Source organism: Heliangelus exortis, chromosome 15, assembly GCF_036169615.1.
Source record: "Heliangelus exortis chromosome 15, bHelExo1.hap1, whole genome shotgun sequence".
Lineage (NCBI taxonomy): Eukaryota > Metazoa > Chordata > Aves > Apodiformes > Trochilidae > Heliangelus > Heliangelus exortis.
The window spans coordinates 5,130,504-5,145,904 of record NC_092436.1 but is presented as its reverse complement, the minus strand read 5'-3'; the positions used below and the strand labels follow the sequence as shown (position 1 = coordinate 5,145,904).

General features: G+C 55.0%; 1 protein-coding gene across 3 annotated transcripts in view; it reads left to right on the top strand.

Moving 5' to 3' along the window:
• Positions 1-224: 224 nt before the first annotated feature.
• Positions 225-15,401, top strand: part of PDGFRB (platelet derived growth factor receptor beta) — a 30,962-nt gene continuing 15,785 nt past the window's right edge. The window contains exons 1-8 of one of the 3 annotated variants that reach the window (XM_071758344.1): positions 226-691; positions 11,087-11,437; positions 11,565-11,662; positions 12,492-12,569; positions 13,186-13,482; positions 13,877-14,146; positions 14,432-14,559; positions 14,839-15,013. In XM_071758344.1, the coding sequence (XP_071614445.1) occupies positions 12,509-12,569; positions 13,186-13,482; positions 13,877-14,146; positions 14,432-14,559; positions 14,839-15,013 (931 nt within the window). In that variant the 5' untranslated portion in view covers positions 226-691; positions 11,087-11,437; positions 11,565-11,662; positions 12,492-12,508. Of the gene's footprint in view, positions 692-11,086; positions 11,438-11,564; positions 11,663-12,491; positions 12,570-13,185; positions 13,483-13,876; positions 14,147-14,431; positions 14,560-14,838; positions 15,014-15,401 lie in introns of all 3 variants that reach the window. The other 2 variants (XM_071758345.1, XM_071758343.1) reach the window with 2 other exon arrangements.

The window sequence follows — 15,401 nt, the reverse complement described above, 5'->3', positions numbered from 1 at the left end:
TGTGCTCCTTTTGTTTCCCGTTAGCCGGGCCCTCACTGTCCCCCTCATCGGCAGCTTGCAGCAAAATTCCCCTCTCCTTGCAGCCTCTTTGCCTTCTCCTCCTTTTTTATTTTTTTTTTTCCCGCACATAGCGCTGCTCTGCGGGGCTTTACCAGAAAGTTTCACTCTGCGAAGGGTCCCTGCAGAGGGTGGAGGGAGGAAGTCGGAGGGACTCCGCTCCTCATTGGCGAGGCAGCCGCCCTCCTCCTCCTCCTCCCGAGGTCTCTTTTATTTATCCACGCACACGCACACGCGTGCACATCCCTCCGCCCGGCCCTCTGCTCCACGCCGGCTCCCAGGCAGCCGGACCCCCTCCCAAGTGGGCTGGGGGCTGCCCAGGGCACTGCTGAGATGGACCAGAGGAACTGAGCGAGGGCTTGGCTGCAGCACAGCCCTGGCACAGCCTCGCCTCTCCTTTTTGATTTGGTTTTGTTTTTTTTTTTTTTTCCCCCTCCTCCCCTCCATTTCTTTCCTTCCCTCTCTTTCTCCTTTAAGTGGAAAAGCCCTGCCAGCTGGGGAAGGCTGGGAGGGCAGGGACAGCCTGAGCAGGCAGCAGATAAAGACTGCGGAGGAGGAGAAGAAGGAATTTCGGGACTGCCGGTGCCCGTGGGACGCGAGGCTCAGGCGCTCGCCTGGCGGGACCCTGCCCAAGGTAAGTCCTCACATTGCCAGCCCGGGTTCCAGCTCATCTTCCTGCCCTGCTCCAGCTCTCAAGCCTCACTCTGGAGGTTGCATAAACCCCGAGGACCCTCTTCCCAAGCCACCCTGGTTGCTCTGGATGGGGCTTTGGTCCCCATCAAGGAGCTGCCACTCCAAAACACACCTCCAAGGTGTTTTTTTGGTGGAGAGCAGCTGGGATCTGCTGCATCCTGTGTGAAAAGCTGTCCCATCAGCTCTCACCAGGGCCTGGGGTGGGATGGCTGCAGGAAGCCAGGGGGATGCTTCAGTTGTAGGGCAGGAGAGGGGACCCCATCGCAGGTATGGGATGGGTGAGAACCTGGTAAAACCTTTCTAGGCATGGATGTGGGCAACTGCTCAGGAGATGAGGGCCTTCAACAGGTCTTGGAGTGAAGCTGTGTTGGCTCAGGCATCCCTGACAGCCCAGGAACAGGGGGCTACATGACCTGTGGGGCTTTGGTGCTCATGCTGGGACCATTGTGGGCTCAGAGCATCCAGCTCCTGCACTCACTTGCTGAAAGGGAAACTTTCAAAGCAGGACTTGGAGTGGGAAGGGTTGTTCTGCTGCTCCCTCCTTACCCCAGAGCATCTGGGGCTTCTGCTAAAGGAGAGGGCAAATAGGTATAAAAGTCATCAGTTTGGCATGCAAACCCTGTTTGCAGGGGCTTGGCAGTCCCAAATCTTTTCAGAGGGTCTCACATCAATGACAGGGACCAGCAATGTGGTGCCCTGGTGCTCCCCAGGGTCCATTGAAGGTTGGTTGAAGGGTGATTTACCCCAACACTCTGAGGGACCAAGTGTCATGCTCTCAGGAAAGGGGAAAATTTCAGTCAGACAGCAGGACCCAGTGGCAAGGACATGGCTCTGCCTGGCAGAGGGCATGTGCTGGGCTGGCTTAGAGGGGGAGCCACCAGGTAGTCACTTCAGTTGTCAGACAGCCATGGGCAAGGTCTGGCATGAGACTTGAAGTCACTCCTTGACTTGCTCTCACCATCCATGAGCAGTGTCCCCAGGCCCAATAGCACTCAGTCAGTGCATCGAGAGTGGTTGGTGTCTGGGAGAAGCATCATGTCACAGCAACACACCTGCAGCATGCAAAGGGCTTTCCTAGCTCCCAAAAACCATCTGCCCCTTCCTCCAGCTCAGCAGCACGGAGGGTCCTTGCTGAAGGAGCAGGCAGAGGGACCAAAGCCACGCAGTTACCTGCCCTCTGCTCAGCTCCTGCATCCCTGCCCTGGGCTGGGGCTTCAGGATGCCCCAGATCTGAGTGAGGAGCATGGTCTGTACAGCTGTAATGCTGCACCCAGAGAGGAGTTAGCTCGGGCTTGCTCTCCAAAGTCCTGTGCATTTCCAGTGGGGTCCCACAGACCGCATTGTGGCGCTGGGAAAGCCACAGCTCTTCCCGTGGGATGTGGTGAATAGCACGTGGCTGGAGGCAGAGTGAGCAGGAGGGGTGGAGGGAGTGGGTCCTCCCTGGTGAGTGATGCTGAGCACTTCAGCAGGGATGCACACAGAGTGGAAAGGCTCAGAGGGAGCTGGGCGGGTGGTGAGAAGCACAGGAGAGGTTACAGAGGACTGGGAGAGGGTTGATGGGGCTTGGTGGTCACTGGGTGTCCTGGGGAGGTAGTTCACAGTCTTCATGCATGGAAAAGCTCACTGCTAAGGAGAACATCAGCTTTTATGGGAAATGCCTGTAGGTTTAAAGACATGAGGCTGGGTGCCTTCAGCCTGACAGGTTTCAAAGGACATGTTGGGCAAACCTCTGTCTAGGGAGATGTGGGCACTGCAGCAGGGTGGTGACCTATGAGTTCTTTCAGCCTCATTTTTGATGAGTTAGTGATAGGATTTCCCAAGTGTTCCGATCACCGCTGTTGTGAAGAAGAGAGCACCAAGCACCAGGGCTAAGGAATATGAAATTGGTTTTGTGCACCAAAGGAAAGCTGAGGTTAGGAAATGCCCTCTATCTGTGAGAGTGATGTCAGACAACAATTGACCTTGTCAGCTGGGCATTGCCCAAATGATGGATCAGTGTGACCTGTCACTGCTGGAGGGTGTGGGCAAGGACTTCTGTGGTCCCCACGGGCCCTCTGGCCCCATCTCTCATGCCATGCTGAAGCAGGGTGAGATTGCAGGGGTGTTTGAAGGGTCAGGCTCCAGTGAAGCCTTCTCCTGGGCTGCAGCAGCAAAGGGCAGGGAGAGGAGGAGCTGTGAGGTGGCCAAATCCCTTGGGAGTGCAGCCATGTTCTGCCTTTGGCCCAGAGCTGGAGGGAGCCAGGGACTGCACGGGCTGGGGCTGGCTCGATGCGTCCTATCCCTGCGAGGGAGGATCTGGGCCGAAGACTTCGTGGGGTTTGTTTGTTTTTACTCTAGCCAAGGGAAAGTAATCCCCTGGAGAGGAGCTGCAAGGGGAGGGTATAGACTGGATATTGTTTCCTGAGAGGCTGGAGTGGCTCCAGGAGGCTCCTTCCGCTCCGCCAGGCAAATTGGACATAACGAGGTTTGCTTTAGGGGTGCCTATTTCCCCTCCTCCTCTCCCCCATTGCTTAATTAGGCTCCCTGAGACAAGCACACCTCTGCCCTGCTCCATTCCCACCGGGATGCCTCCTCCTGGAAGTGCAGAGCTTTCCCAGCACCACAAGCTGACCTGACAGGGACAGGGACACATCCTGGAGATGGACAGGGTGGTTCTGGGATGGGTCACGCTCTGAGCAAAGGGGTCCCACAACTCCATCACCCCCCAGCCTGGCAGCAGGAGATGTACAGGGATGCGCTGCCCCTCACACCCTCATCCCTGCTTTGCCCTCATTCCTGGGCACACAGCTGGGATGCAGGCAGTGCCATCTCTGCAGCTGTAACCTTCTCCTGCAACCACCAACCTGCAGAGCCAGAGGACCCACGGTGTGGAGAGCCTGTGCTATGGAGCAGGGAGCTTGGAAAAGCTACTGTGGACAGGCTGCTGCCAGGTGTTGGTGCAGTGAGTGGGGTATGTCCTGCTCCCGTGGATGGATTTATCCTCTCCAGGCCATGTCTGCAGGGCTGCCTGCTTCTCTGTCTCCACTAACACCCATCCCGGGCTCAGCAAGAGCCAGCGTGCAATGAGGCTCACGGGAGGCTGTGGGGAGCAGAAGCAGGAGCTGGGAAAGGTTGGAGAGTGCAGGGATATAACCAGGACTGTCAAACCCTGGGCTGCAAACCAGGACACAGATCGAGTAAGGTACCTTCTCCCCCCTAAAGAAGGGAACTTCTCAGCATGGGCTGCACCAAGGCTGGGTGGGGGGGACAAAGCTCCCCAAGCAAGGACTCTGCCCCTCAGTGTGAGGCCTCATCCTGCCCGTCCCTCTGCCTTCCCCCTCCTGGCTCGTCTACCACGCAAAAGAGGCTGTGACTGAAATCTTAATGCTACCGAGACACAGTAATTGGCACCAATTAAATTGCTACATTCATGTTTGAATTGCTTTAACTGGCGAGACACACTGTCTTATTTATACAAAAAAATATGTTTGCTTGTGGGTTTGTTTGAACCGGGGCCAGCAGAAAATACACCATTTTGAGCTCTGCTCTCTGAAAGCACATTCTCCACTGGCAAACTGGAAGTCACCTCGGTTTCAGCCGTTGCCCAGCGAATGGCTGCAGAACAGAAATCCTGCTTTTCTCAGGGCCAGCATGGCAAGAAGGGTCCCTTCCTCTCTCCCTCAGGCAGCTGCCAAGTTTCCCTCTACAGCCTGGGACCTGTCTGGGAGGATATGGTCTGCTTCAGGAGCTCCTGGGGCGGGGAGCAGGGCTTGGTGCCCATTTTAAAGCTGTGCTGAGGGGATGCTGGCAGCTGCCAGCCCCAGCACTGAGTCTTGCCTTGGCTTCTCCTCCAGAGGATCCATGGGGATTTAGGAGCAGGGGCTGTTTGTGGAGCGTGGGTGCAAGAGGGAGCTCATTTTTGCTCCATGAGTGTGGGGAGAGGAACTGCTGGAGGTTAGAAAGGACCCTGTGTTGCAGGGTGGTGAGCATGGCTGGGTAGAGCCCATAGGTTATCCAAGAGGGAGGTGTCCATCGTGCAATCTGCTGATGCACAGGACACATGTGGGCTTTCTGCACCCCTCAAAGCTCTGTTGCTGCCCCCAGGTCCTGCCATTATAAAGAGGTGGGGGCCAGAGGATGAACAATACCCCTGGGTGGCAGGAGGGGAGGCAGGGGGTGAGGGTGGCTGTCCCCAGCACTGCAGCTGGACTGGCTCTGAGGGAGAGAGGAAGGGGCAGGATCAGCACCAAGAGCTGCACCAGCAGCTGCATTTTGCCCCCAAAAGCAGCAGGGCCAAAAAATCAGACACAGCCCCCTCTGCAAGCAGCCTCTCCCACCCTGGCCATGGTAACAGGGACCTCTTGGTGTCCTGCAGATGGGCAATGAGTGCCCTGACCACAGAGCTGGTGAGCACCTAATCCCAGCCACGAGAGCCTAAAACTCCAGAACAAAGCGATTAAGCTCGGGTCCCTCACAGGCAGCCCAGAAGAGAAGAGCCAAAGCATCCGTGCAGATTATCTGCTCCTCCATGGACAGACCCGTGTCTCGGAAATTTTCAGGGGAGGATCGGGTTGCTCATTCTCCACTGGGATGTGGGGCTGGGGAGACCACAACACTGGCTGTTCCTGGGGCTTTGCAAAGCCCCAACATCCTGTTAGGGCTTAAGGTAGCTCTTTATCTCATCCTGCCTCCATCACTCTCCCCTTGCAGCTGATGATTAGTGGTTAATTAGAGCCTGTTGGGACCTTTGGCTCCAGTCCTGCCCTCACCAGAGCAGCAACCCTCAAACTGTGACCATGAGCAGGTGATGGAAATGCCAACATGGTGGTGGGGGGGGCTCTTTTAATCTGTTCTTATACCTTGAGTCCCTGTATGAAGGCAGACATGGCTTTCTGGCAGACATGGGGTGATGCCCAGCCAGGATGGTGTCCAGCCCTTGGTCCTGTATTCCCTGCATCCACTCTTCACTCTGCAGGAGGTGAGAAAAGGCAGATGGGCTCTGCTCAGAGAGGCCAGTCCCACATGCCTGGGAGCTGAGAGCCCTAAATGTGCCAGTCTGGGGGTGGAGGGAACAGAGGCTTTTCTACTTGGTCATAGGTGAGTGATGTAGAGAGCTGCATGGGTCCTGGCCTGTGGTTTGGGTGCCCTGCAGCCACGTCCATAACTTGTGAAGCAACATGCTGTGTTCTGAAAATATCTTTGTTGTCAGGGGCAATGGAAAAGTTGTAGAATGGTCATGGGCAGCCCCATGGGCTCTTGGGCATGCTTTACAGCATCCTGCTGGAGAAGGACACTAGGAAAGGCTAAAATTCTTCCATTTGTTCCCCCCCAGGGGGGGGTTCTTGCACTGCAAGGGTCGATCCCCAAGGCTGAAGCTCTGCTCCCCACACTCAGTGTGAGCATCCCACGTAGTGCACAACCCCAAACTCCAGGGCTGTGACTCCAGAACACTGGCCACCCCCCAGCACCACCATAGACTGGTCCCTGCATCACCATGACCCTGGCACCCACCATGGGCTTCGGGAGATCAAGGTGGTCAGGATTCCCCCAGGGTGAGGAGTGGGTGTGCAGCAAGGCACGGCCAGGCACCCCATCGCCCTCGCCCGGCACGTGGCAGCCATTCCTCCCAACACCCCCTTCCCCAGCCCCAGCTCCTCGCCCAGGGTTTTCCCACAGCCTGGGCCAAGCTCCCAGGCTCTGGGGACCATCCCCACGGGCCCCGGGGCTCAGCCTTTCCCCCCAAAGCGGAAGCAGGGGAGCATGCGCAGCCGGGAGGGCCACGAATCCCAACACTCGGGGCTGGGGGATTATTTATAACTCTGGCCCCTCTCCAAACAGATGTTTCGTTTTATTTTGAACTTGCACTAAATAGGTCACTCGTTTCCTCCATCTCCCATGGGCTCAGAACAGAGGAGGGGATTAGGGGTGAGAGAGGAGGGCTCGCTGTGGTCCCACGTCCCCCCCATGCCAGCTCCTCACAGCGGTGTGCAGAGCCCGTGGAGGGGGTTTGCTGGTTCACACGTGGGGACCCCCTGTGCTCGGAGAGGGGGGATGGCCCCAGCTGAAATAGGGCTGCTTGCCACCCCACCCCGTTCTTCATGTGATTGACCCCAGGGCTGCTGAATCACACTGCCGGGGCTCAGCGTGGACTCGTCATCCTCCCCAGCAGCTTGCCCCCCTCCTCTGGGGTCACGATCCTCATTTTCAGCTTTCTGACAGATGCTGTCAGAGCCCGTGATAGCTGGTGGCAGGCTGGTCCAGAGGAGGCTGGCTGTGGCAGCTCGTGTCCTGCCATCTGCTGCGGGACCCATGTCCTCATGGTCACACAGCCACCTCCTCCAGGTGCCACCAAAGCTGGGGACCAAAGTCTGGGGTCCTGGGATGGGACTCTGGTGGTCTTAGCCCTGCTTTCTGCAGCAGAGACAGGTAGGACAGCCATCCCCACCTGTGGGCAGAGGCCCTGAGCTCATACTGCCCCAGAGGTGGCATCTGACCTTGCTTTGACTATCTCCTAGAGAGCTTGGGCCACAGCAGAGATTGTGGCTTTAGTCACCTCTTCACAGACCAAGTTGTCCTGGCAAAACCTTTCAGAGGGTTCAGACCTTAGTGACACTGCCTGTGAGCGCTTGCAAAACCCCACGTCTGCCCAACTAGAAGAAACCCCCAAGCACAGGCACGTTGTGAAGAGGCACCCAGGGCTCTCAGCAGCCCATGGTCTCACCAGTGCCTGGATACAGCCTCGGGACCCCTTGGCACTGGCAGGTGTCCATGTGAGGAGGGTTTTGCCCCCCGACCTTCATCCCTTGGGCAGGGATGGCCTGAGGGACCCCAGGGACTCCCCAGCCCCTCTGCTCCTCAGCCTGGTTTCAGATTTCATACCTCTGCGTTTTATCAGCAGCTGTTTATGGGTCTGGGGATGACAGGTTCCCCATGTGTGTGCCCTGCCTAATTCCAGCCATGTGCTGGGAAAAAGAAAAAGGGCTCTGTGATGATAATCTGGCCTGTGAGTAAACGCAGTGTCATGGGAGCCGAGGGACCCCGGAGGAGAGATGTTGCAACTCCGGACGGTTCCAGCCAAGGGAAAAAGGAAAAAAAAAAACAAAAAAACCAACCAAGCTGCTCAGTTTTATTTAGATTAAAGGGTGGGAAAGAAGCAGTCGCAGAGGCTGGGGGGAGGGTGGCAGAGGAAAACAGGACAAGCCAAGGAGTTTTGCTGCCGGACAAGAGAGGCTTGGATTTCAGGGTCACCAGCCTTTGCACAGGGAGCTTTTTGCCTTCAAAAACAGGGGATCATAACCCCCCTCCCTGGCCAGGAGAAGACCTTGCTCCCTGGCTGTGAAGAGCATTGATCCTGAGATCCATACGGGGCTTTTTTTTAATTGCATATGAGCACCCGTGATCTCACTTAATGACTCAGATGCACTTAAACAAAGAAGAAATAAAGTGTATTTTACTTTCCCCTAATTTGCACCAGATGTCCCTGGCCTGCCTGGCAGGATGGTGGGGCTGGAGAGCATTGTAGGAATGCCTGGAAATGCAGCCCCAGCAAGACAAGGGGCTAGAAATAGAAAGCCAGAGGAAGAGAAAGGACCAGCAGCTGTGTGAGAGGCCTGGCTTCCCCTCTTGACTCCTTCTTTTGCCATGGTTATGCTGGTGCCATCCGAGATGCCCTCATGGGCTGGGATGTCAGCCAGCACCTCTGTCTGGACATGGTTTAGTGGTGGACTTGGCAGTGCTGGGTCAATGGTTGAACTTGGTAATCTTAAAAGTCTTTTCCAACCCAAATTATTCCATGTTTCTGTGGTCTGTGCATGCTTGAGGTGGTGAATCAAGAGGGTCTCCTTGGTATGGAGGCTGATCTGTGTAGACCTCCCATGGTTTCAGGCAATTTCAGGGCTCCATCCCACACGACCCATGCTTGGGGATGGGCAGTGCCATGTGATGCCCATGAAGCAGTGGCTGCCGTGCACAGAAATGCTCTGTCATGAGCACTGCCCCTTACACATGATGGGAGCAAGCACAAGAGAAGGGGGCTCAGATGTCTGGCAGGGCAGGCCAAGCAAAGTCAAAGGAAATTCTTGCCTCGTTACCCAAGAATAGTCAGACTGAGCCCACACAACATATTTTGGGCATTAGCAAAGGCATCTTTGGCTTATGAGTATCCTTAAACAAGAGACAGGTCTGGAGGGAGGGAGCAGTAATAAATCACTGAGGTGTGGGAATGCTTTAGCTCCTTAGCACAGAACTGTGAGGCAGGGAGGAGTGGCAGAGATGGCTGAAGGAATGGTCTTCCCTAAATGAAGGTGGGACTATTCCTAGCAGAAGCTGGATGAGGTTCTTCCTAGTATCCAAAATCCTGGGCATAGTCCTGCTCCTGCTGCTGAAGTTCCTGTCCAAGCCCATGAGCCACAGAGGCATCAGGCCCCCAGCCACCAGTGAGCAAGGGAGTGGGAGAGGAGAGGTAGGAGAAAGCTCAGATTTGGGATGCAGAAGAAATGGGAGCAGGCTGCTCTGAAGAGGCTACAAAGTCATAAGATTGGGAATCATGAGACTTGAATCCTGGTCCTGGCCCAGCTGTGGTCTGGCTGCATGGCCTTGGCAGTGCTGTTTGACCTCCCTGCTCTGCCCTGTCTGTTCTGCAGGGCTCTGTGGGCTCTCAGACACGGGTTGCCCTCTGCACAGTTCCTGCTGCTGCTCAGGGGTGTTGGGGTCCCCCATTTATCCCATCACCCCAAGTGCAAGGCTGGAGATGTGCAGAGAGGCTTTCAGGGGTGCCTGGCCCCAACCAGCTGTAGGATATTGGTGCAGCAGTGGGCTGGGACACCCACCCAGCTCAGCCTGGCCTCTCCTGCACACAGGGCTGGCTGCTCAGGGTGTCCAAAGGAGGTTATTGGTCCCCAGGGACCCGAGCACCCAGCACAGCACTGCCGTCCCCCCCGGGACATGGGGCTGAGCGTGGGTGTGGGGTTGCATCGCCCAGCCCAGCCTCCCTGTGAACCAGCTGACCTCCTATCTCCTCTTCCAGCTGAATTCCTCTTTTGGAATAATAAACAGTGCAGCTCTGGAGGACAGCCTGCCCTCGCCTCCTGGTGCTGGAGAGGAGCAAAGGGAAAGTCAGTGTGTGTGATGGCAGGAAGGAGAGGATGCTGAGGGGTGTAAGATAGGGATGGAGAGCTGGGACTTCAGCTGCAAGGTAGGGAGCTGCTGGGGACCTGCAGGGCTGAGTGGAGGGTGGAGGATGTGGGATGGTTGCAGGACCCCCCTGGTCTCCAAGCACATGCCAGAATGAGTCCCACAACTTGAAAATGCTCAGGTTATGACCCGTGGGAAGGATGTAGGAGTCTGATGGGGACCGTGGCACCTTGCTGACCCACGAGGCTGGGAGGAGACAATGCAAGGCAGCTGAGCATTGTGTAGGTGCCTGTGTTTGTGTCCCCAGGTAGGATAACAGCCTGCTTTTCAGACACGTCAGCTCCTCCTTGTCTGGCACTCACAGGGTGCACGTTATTGCTCTCACTGAGAACAAAAGTTGAGACTGAGGAGGGAAGCAAGAAGTGCTCTCAAGGCTGGCAGTGAGCTGGGTGCATTTGCAACTTTTGTGAAATGCCTGTGTGCACCCAAATGTGCAAGGACACGTGTGCCCCGTGACAGGGAGGACGAGGTTTGTTGTTCTGCTAGCCAGGCTCTGCCTGCATCCTGCAGGGCAGCAGAGATCGGTGTCTCTGAGCGTGCCTCTCGCCCTGGCCACAGCAGACAAACAAGGGAGAGGTCACCACTCTTTCTCTGAGAGACGTTGCCTCCCTCCCACTCTGCTCGGGAATCATCTCCAAGAGAAATGCCTTTCTGCAAAACCAGCAGCTTTATTAAAACCAGCTATGAACACAGGGGAGGCAGCCAGGGGCAGCTGGCGGAGGCTGCAGGGCTGTCACTGCTCGATGGAGCAACACCCACGCTCAGCCCAGCACCAGCGTGCACTCACATCCAGCTCCATGGCAGAGCAGTGGTTTGTCCCATCAGTGATCCCACAGGGATCACCAGTGGAGTGAGGAACCTGTCTGTGTGGGTACAGGAAGCCAAGGTCTCACCTGCAGCAGAGATAACAGAGACAGCCATGAGGCAGCTGGACCTTATCTGCTGGCCGGCAGATACTTGAGTGGGGTGAAAACAGCCTGGCTTGTGCATGCAGGCAAGGAGGGGTGAAAGGAGAGGATCCCAGTTGTCCTTCCAACCTTGAACCTTGAATAATGGATGAATCACACACCTCTGTAAAGGAGAAGTAGGAAAAAAGCTAATTGTTCTGACAGTGCCTTGGGGGACAGTGAGATTAGGTTGTCCATCCTCCTCCTCTCTCCTGCAGGTTGGTGCTCTCTGAGGGTGGGAGCAGTGAGGTCACATTCATTTACAGCCTGAATTTCACCTCGGCCCTTTCATCCTACCCACCCCCAGCTCTTCCCAGTAAGAGCTCTCATCCCCTCTGGCAAATATAGAGAGAAGGAGTCACAGAGGGGGGTGCTGGAGGGGAGAGAAGGAAGCTGCTGAATAATCTGGAGACCTGGAAGAATTTGCTGGTAGATCAGACTTTTGCTGAGCCAAAGCAAGAGAATAATAAAAACATCTGACAAGCGCACGTCATTTAAAAACCATTTCCTCCTTAACATCAAGCAGACCAGGAGGCCACTCCAGGGCCAAGAGACAGCAGAACTGCTGGGTAAGAGACAGTGCCTGGGGCCAGGTCAGCAAGCCCTGACTGCCACCAGCCATGCTTGTGCCTGGCAAGCAGCTCCCCAGGGCATCATCCTGGCATCACAGGGAATTCTCCTCAAACTCTGCCTTAGGAGCTGGTTCAAAAAGCCTCTTGTGCTGGGAGAGGGGAGGAGGCAGGAGCTCAGCCCTGGAGTTGTCAAGTCCAGCTCTGTTCTGGAGCATCCCCAAGGTCAGGACTACTGAACTCGTTTCCCCCCTAACTTTGTCCAGGCATAGAGGAAGCCTTTTCCCCATACTCTTCCACTTGTTAACCTCTTCATTTTGCTTTTCAGAAATACTCATCCCCATCCCTGCAGACGTGATGGGGAGGGTTATCTTTCACCCTATCACATGGGGGACAGATCCAACTGCTCATAGTTCTCTCTGGACTTATCTGTTCTGGGCTCTCAGTTTGCACCAGGGAGGGCTGAAATTGCTCTGTGGAAAGGAATTCTTGAGAAATGTTGATAAAAGGGATTTCTAACTCAAAAGCCCTCTTAGATATTCCCATAAAATACATGTATTTGAAAGTTAAATACAAGAAACATGGGTTTCTTTTGGAGTTTCTTCAGGCTTGTTTCATTTCACTGAAGGAGCAGAAAATTTGGGAGGGTTGGAGGGAGTTCGCTTTCTATCAAGTTTTATCTCACTGGGACTGTGGAAGGACAAAACTAAGGCTAAAAAAAGAGACAAATAATAGAGCAGAGGGAGGGAGCAAAGCAGGGCTGTGCAGTGGGGGAGTGGCCCTTCGAGCAGAGATGAGCAAGAGTTGACACAACTGCTGGAGCCTCCAGCAAAATCCAGAGGGAGATGCCTTAGGAAAAGCTCCTACTGCAGATCCAGCATGAGGGGGAACCCACCACCCTGCTGGGAGGGAAAGGCTGAACAGTGGAGAGAGATGGGAAGTTTCTGAGCTGGAGAAGGGAGGCTGGGTCTTGGGTGGGGGCTCAGTAACCCCCCTGCCCAGGGTGGCTGAGGGGGGCTGCTCTGCCAGTGTCATCCCACTGTATTCTTGGCAGGATTTGGCTGCTAAACCATGGAGCTTGTCGTGCTGTGTCTCCCTCTGAAGGCATCTCTCAGGCTCCTCATCCTCACTGGTGAGTGCTGTGGCTGGGGAGGTGTGTACAGGATTGGGGTCTGCATGGGGATAATGCTCATTCCAGGGCAAGGGGGACGAAAGGGACAATGCTGTGGGGTGACACGGGGGTGCACAGCATGCTCCAGGCACAGCTGTGTCTACCTGCTCAAGCTAACACAGTCCTATGGTGGGGTGGTTGTAAAGTCCACACCTTCTTTCAGAGCCATGTGGAAGGAGGAGACCTTTGCAGAGGCAGCAGTTACCTTGCAGTTACCTTGCAGGGAAGTTTGATGCAGGCAGACATGGTTATAGTATAAAACAAGGTTCTCCATCCAGCATTGCCACAGACAGCAAGAGCTACTCTGAATCTTGCTAAATCCCATGATGTCTTTCTTCCTCTCCAGTAAGACTTTCAGGAGGTACAGCAAATGAAGGGTGACCCACCAAGGTCTGGGTTGACAGGACATTTCTGAGATCCTGTGTTCGGCTACACTAATGAGGGAAAATCCAAGGTTACTTTTCCATGTAAAGGCTGATACTACAAACCAAATACATTTTCATGAGGTTGCATTCCAGTTTGCTTCTCCTTGTATTGCAGACAAATCCAATCTGGTCTCATCTCCCTCTTCTTCCAGGTCTGCTGGAGGTAACGTCTGGTGGTAGTGGGCTGCACATCGAACCTGGAGACACTGAGCTTGTCCTCAGCCTTCACAGCACCTTTTCCCTCTTGTGCTATGGGAATGGTGCACTGTCCTGGGAAAGGGATGGTCAGCCCCTCAGTGCCTCACTGGAGCACCAGGATGGTGTCTTCATCAGCAATCTCACCCTCAGGAATGTGACAGGTCGTGACACCGGGGAGTATGCATGCACCTACAGCCCTGACCAGGCTCCAGAGCCAGTGGAGAGGAAAGCCCTGTACATCTATGTTCCAGGTAAGGGACAGCACATCCTTGTCTCTGCATTTCCATGGTGTTTAACATTCAGGAGAAAGAGGGCTTTGAATTATCATTCTCTCTCCAAGCACCTGGCCTCCCAAAATCCTTCCCCCCACTGCAGGAAAGCCCTCACAGCAGGTCATGTCCCTGTAGCATGTCTCTGGTATGCCAGGTCATGGGACAGGACCATGTGTGGTGTGTTGGGACAAGTGGTGGGAGAGGTTTGGCAAGCCCACAGTGTGACAGCTCTACTTTGCCATGTCAAGTAAAGGAAGAAGCATTCTACCATCTTGCAGAAAGAGCCCTGTGTTGGAGCAGTACTGGAGGAGCACAGAGCATCCCTGGTTCAGCTTCAAGCAGCTTTCTGTAACTAGTGTTCCTTCTCCCACAGATCCATCCCTTGTGTTCCTCCCCACAATCAACTCTGAAGAGCTCTTCATCTTCATCACGGGCTACACAGAGGCCATCATCCCATGCCGTGTGACCAACCCACAGATGCAGGTGACACTCTATGAGAAAAAAGTGGAGAACCCTATCCCGGCTGTTTATGACCCACAACAGGGATTCAAAGGCTTCTTTGAGGATAAGACCTATTTCTGCCGGACGATTGTGGATGACCAGGAGGTGGATTCAGACACCTTCTACGTCTACAGGATCCAGGGTGAGCTGACATTGTCACAGCATTCCTTGGTACCTGCTGTGGCTGTTCCTTCAGCCCAATGTCAGGGAGCAGCAAACTCTCCTGCTGTCTCCTCAGCTATGTCCCTGATCAATTTGGAGGCTGGAGTCAGTCTTATCTCCATTAGAGAATGAGTTCTGCTGAAGTATCAGCTCCATCCCCCAGGGAAAAGACTTTCTGATGGCCCATTCCACCCAGGATAAATGGACTGGGTGCCAACTCTTCCCTTCCTTCATGATTCATCCCTTTCTTTCACCTTTCCCACAGTCTCGTCCGTGAACGTCTCCATCAGTGCCGTGCAGACCATTGTGCGTCAGGGTGAAAATGTTACCCTGATGTGCACCGTGAGTGGCAACGAGCTGGTCAACTTCAACTGGGATTATCCCCGCAAGCAAGTGAGTACTCCAGCCCCACAGGCTCTGGGCAGCAGCTCCAGCCTTCACAGAGATGTCCTGTGGCAATCACTCACCCATCAGTGGCAGAAGCCGTGGGCAGGGAACCTTGGGTTAAGGCTGCTCTCTCAGTGGCCTCTCTGCATGTTCTCTGTCCCTGTGGCAGCCAGACTGGGATCCTCTACCCCTTCCTCCTCCCTCCCTGTGAGCCTGGCTCCATAGCTCCAATGACAGAATGTGCTCTTGACTTCTCAGACTGTATCTCCTGTCCCTGTTGTGCAGGCAGGTAAAATTGTGGAGCCAGTGACTGATTTCCTGCCTGGATCCACCCACGAGATCCGCTCCATCCTCGTCATCCAGAATGCAGAGCTGGAGGACAGCGGGACCTACGTCTGCAATGTCTCTGAGGGCTACCATGAGAAAACAGACCTGAAAGACATCACAGTCCATGTGATTGGTGCGTTGCTGTCTGTGTGCCCAGGGCAGGATGCCCCAGGGTGACACCATCTTCTCTCTTCATGGCCTCCAGCTCTACCCCCTCCTCTACTTTAGTAACCACAACAAATAGCCTACCCTCTCTATGCCACCCCTGCCCACTTTTTTGCTTCTGAACATCACAAATCCCCCACTGTGGCTTTTGTGACCCTTTAAGACACTTGAGGGAATGGGTGCAGTCCCAAGGTGATGTGACATCACCTCCCTTCCTGCATCTGTCCCTTTGTGTGAAGGAACCTGCCCCATCTCCACAACATAACAGCTTTTCCCCTGCATGCTGCACCCACATTCTGCTTGGATGCAACCCTGAAGCCTTGAGGAATGGTTCTGGAGGTGCCCCACCACTTCTG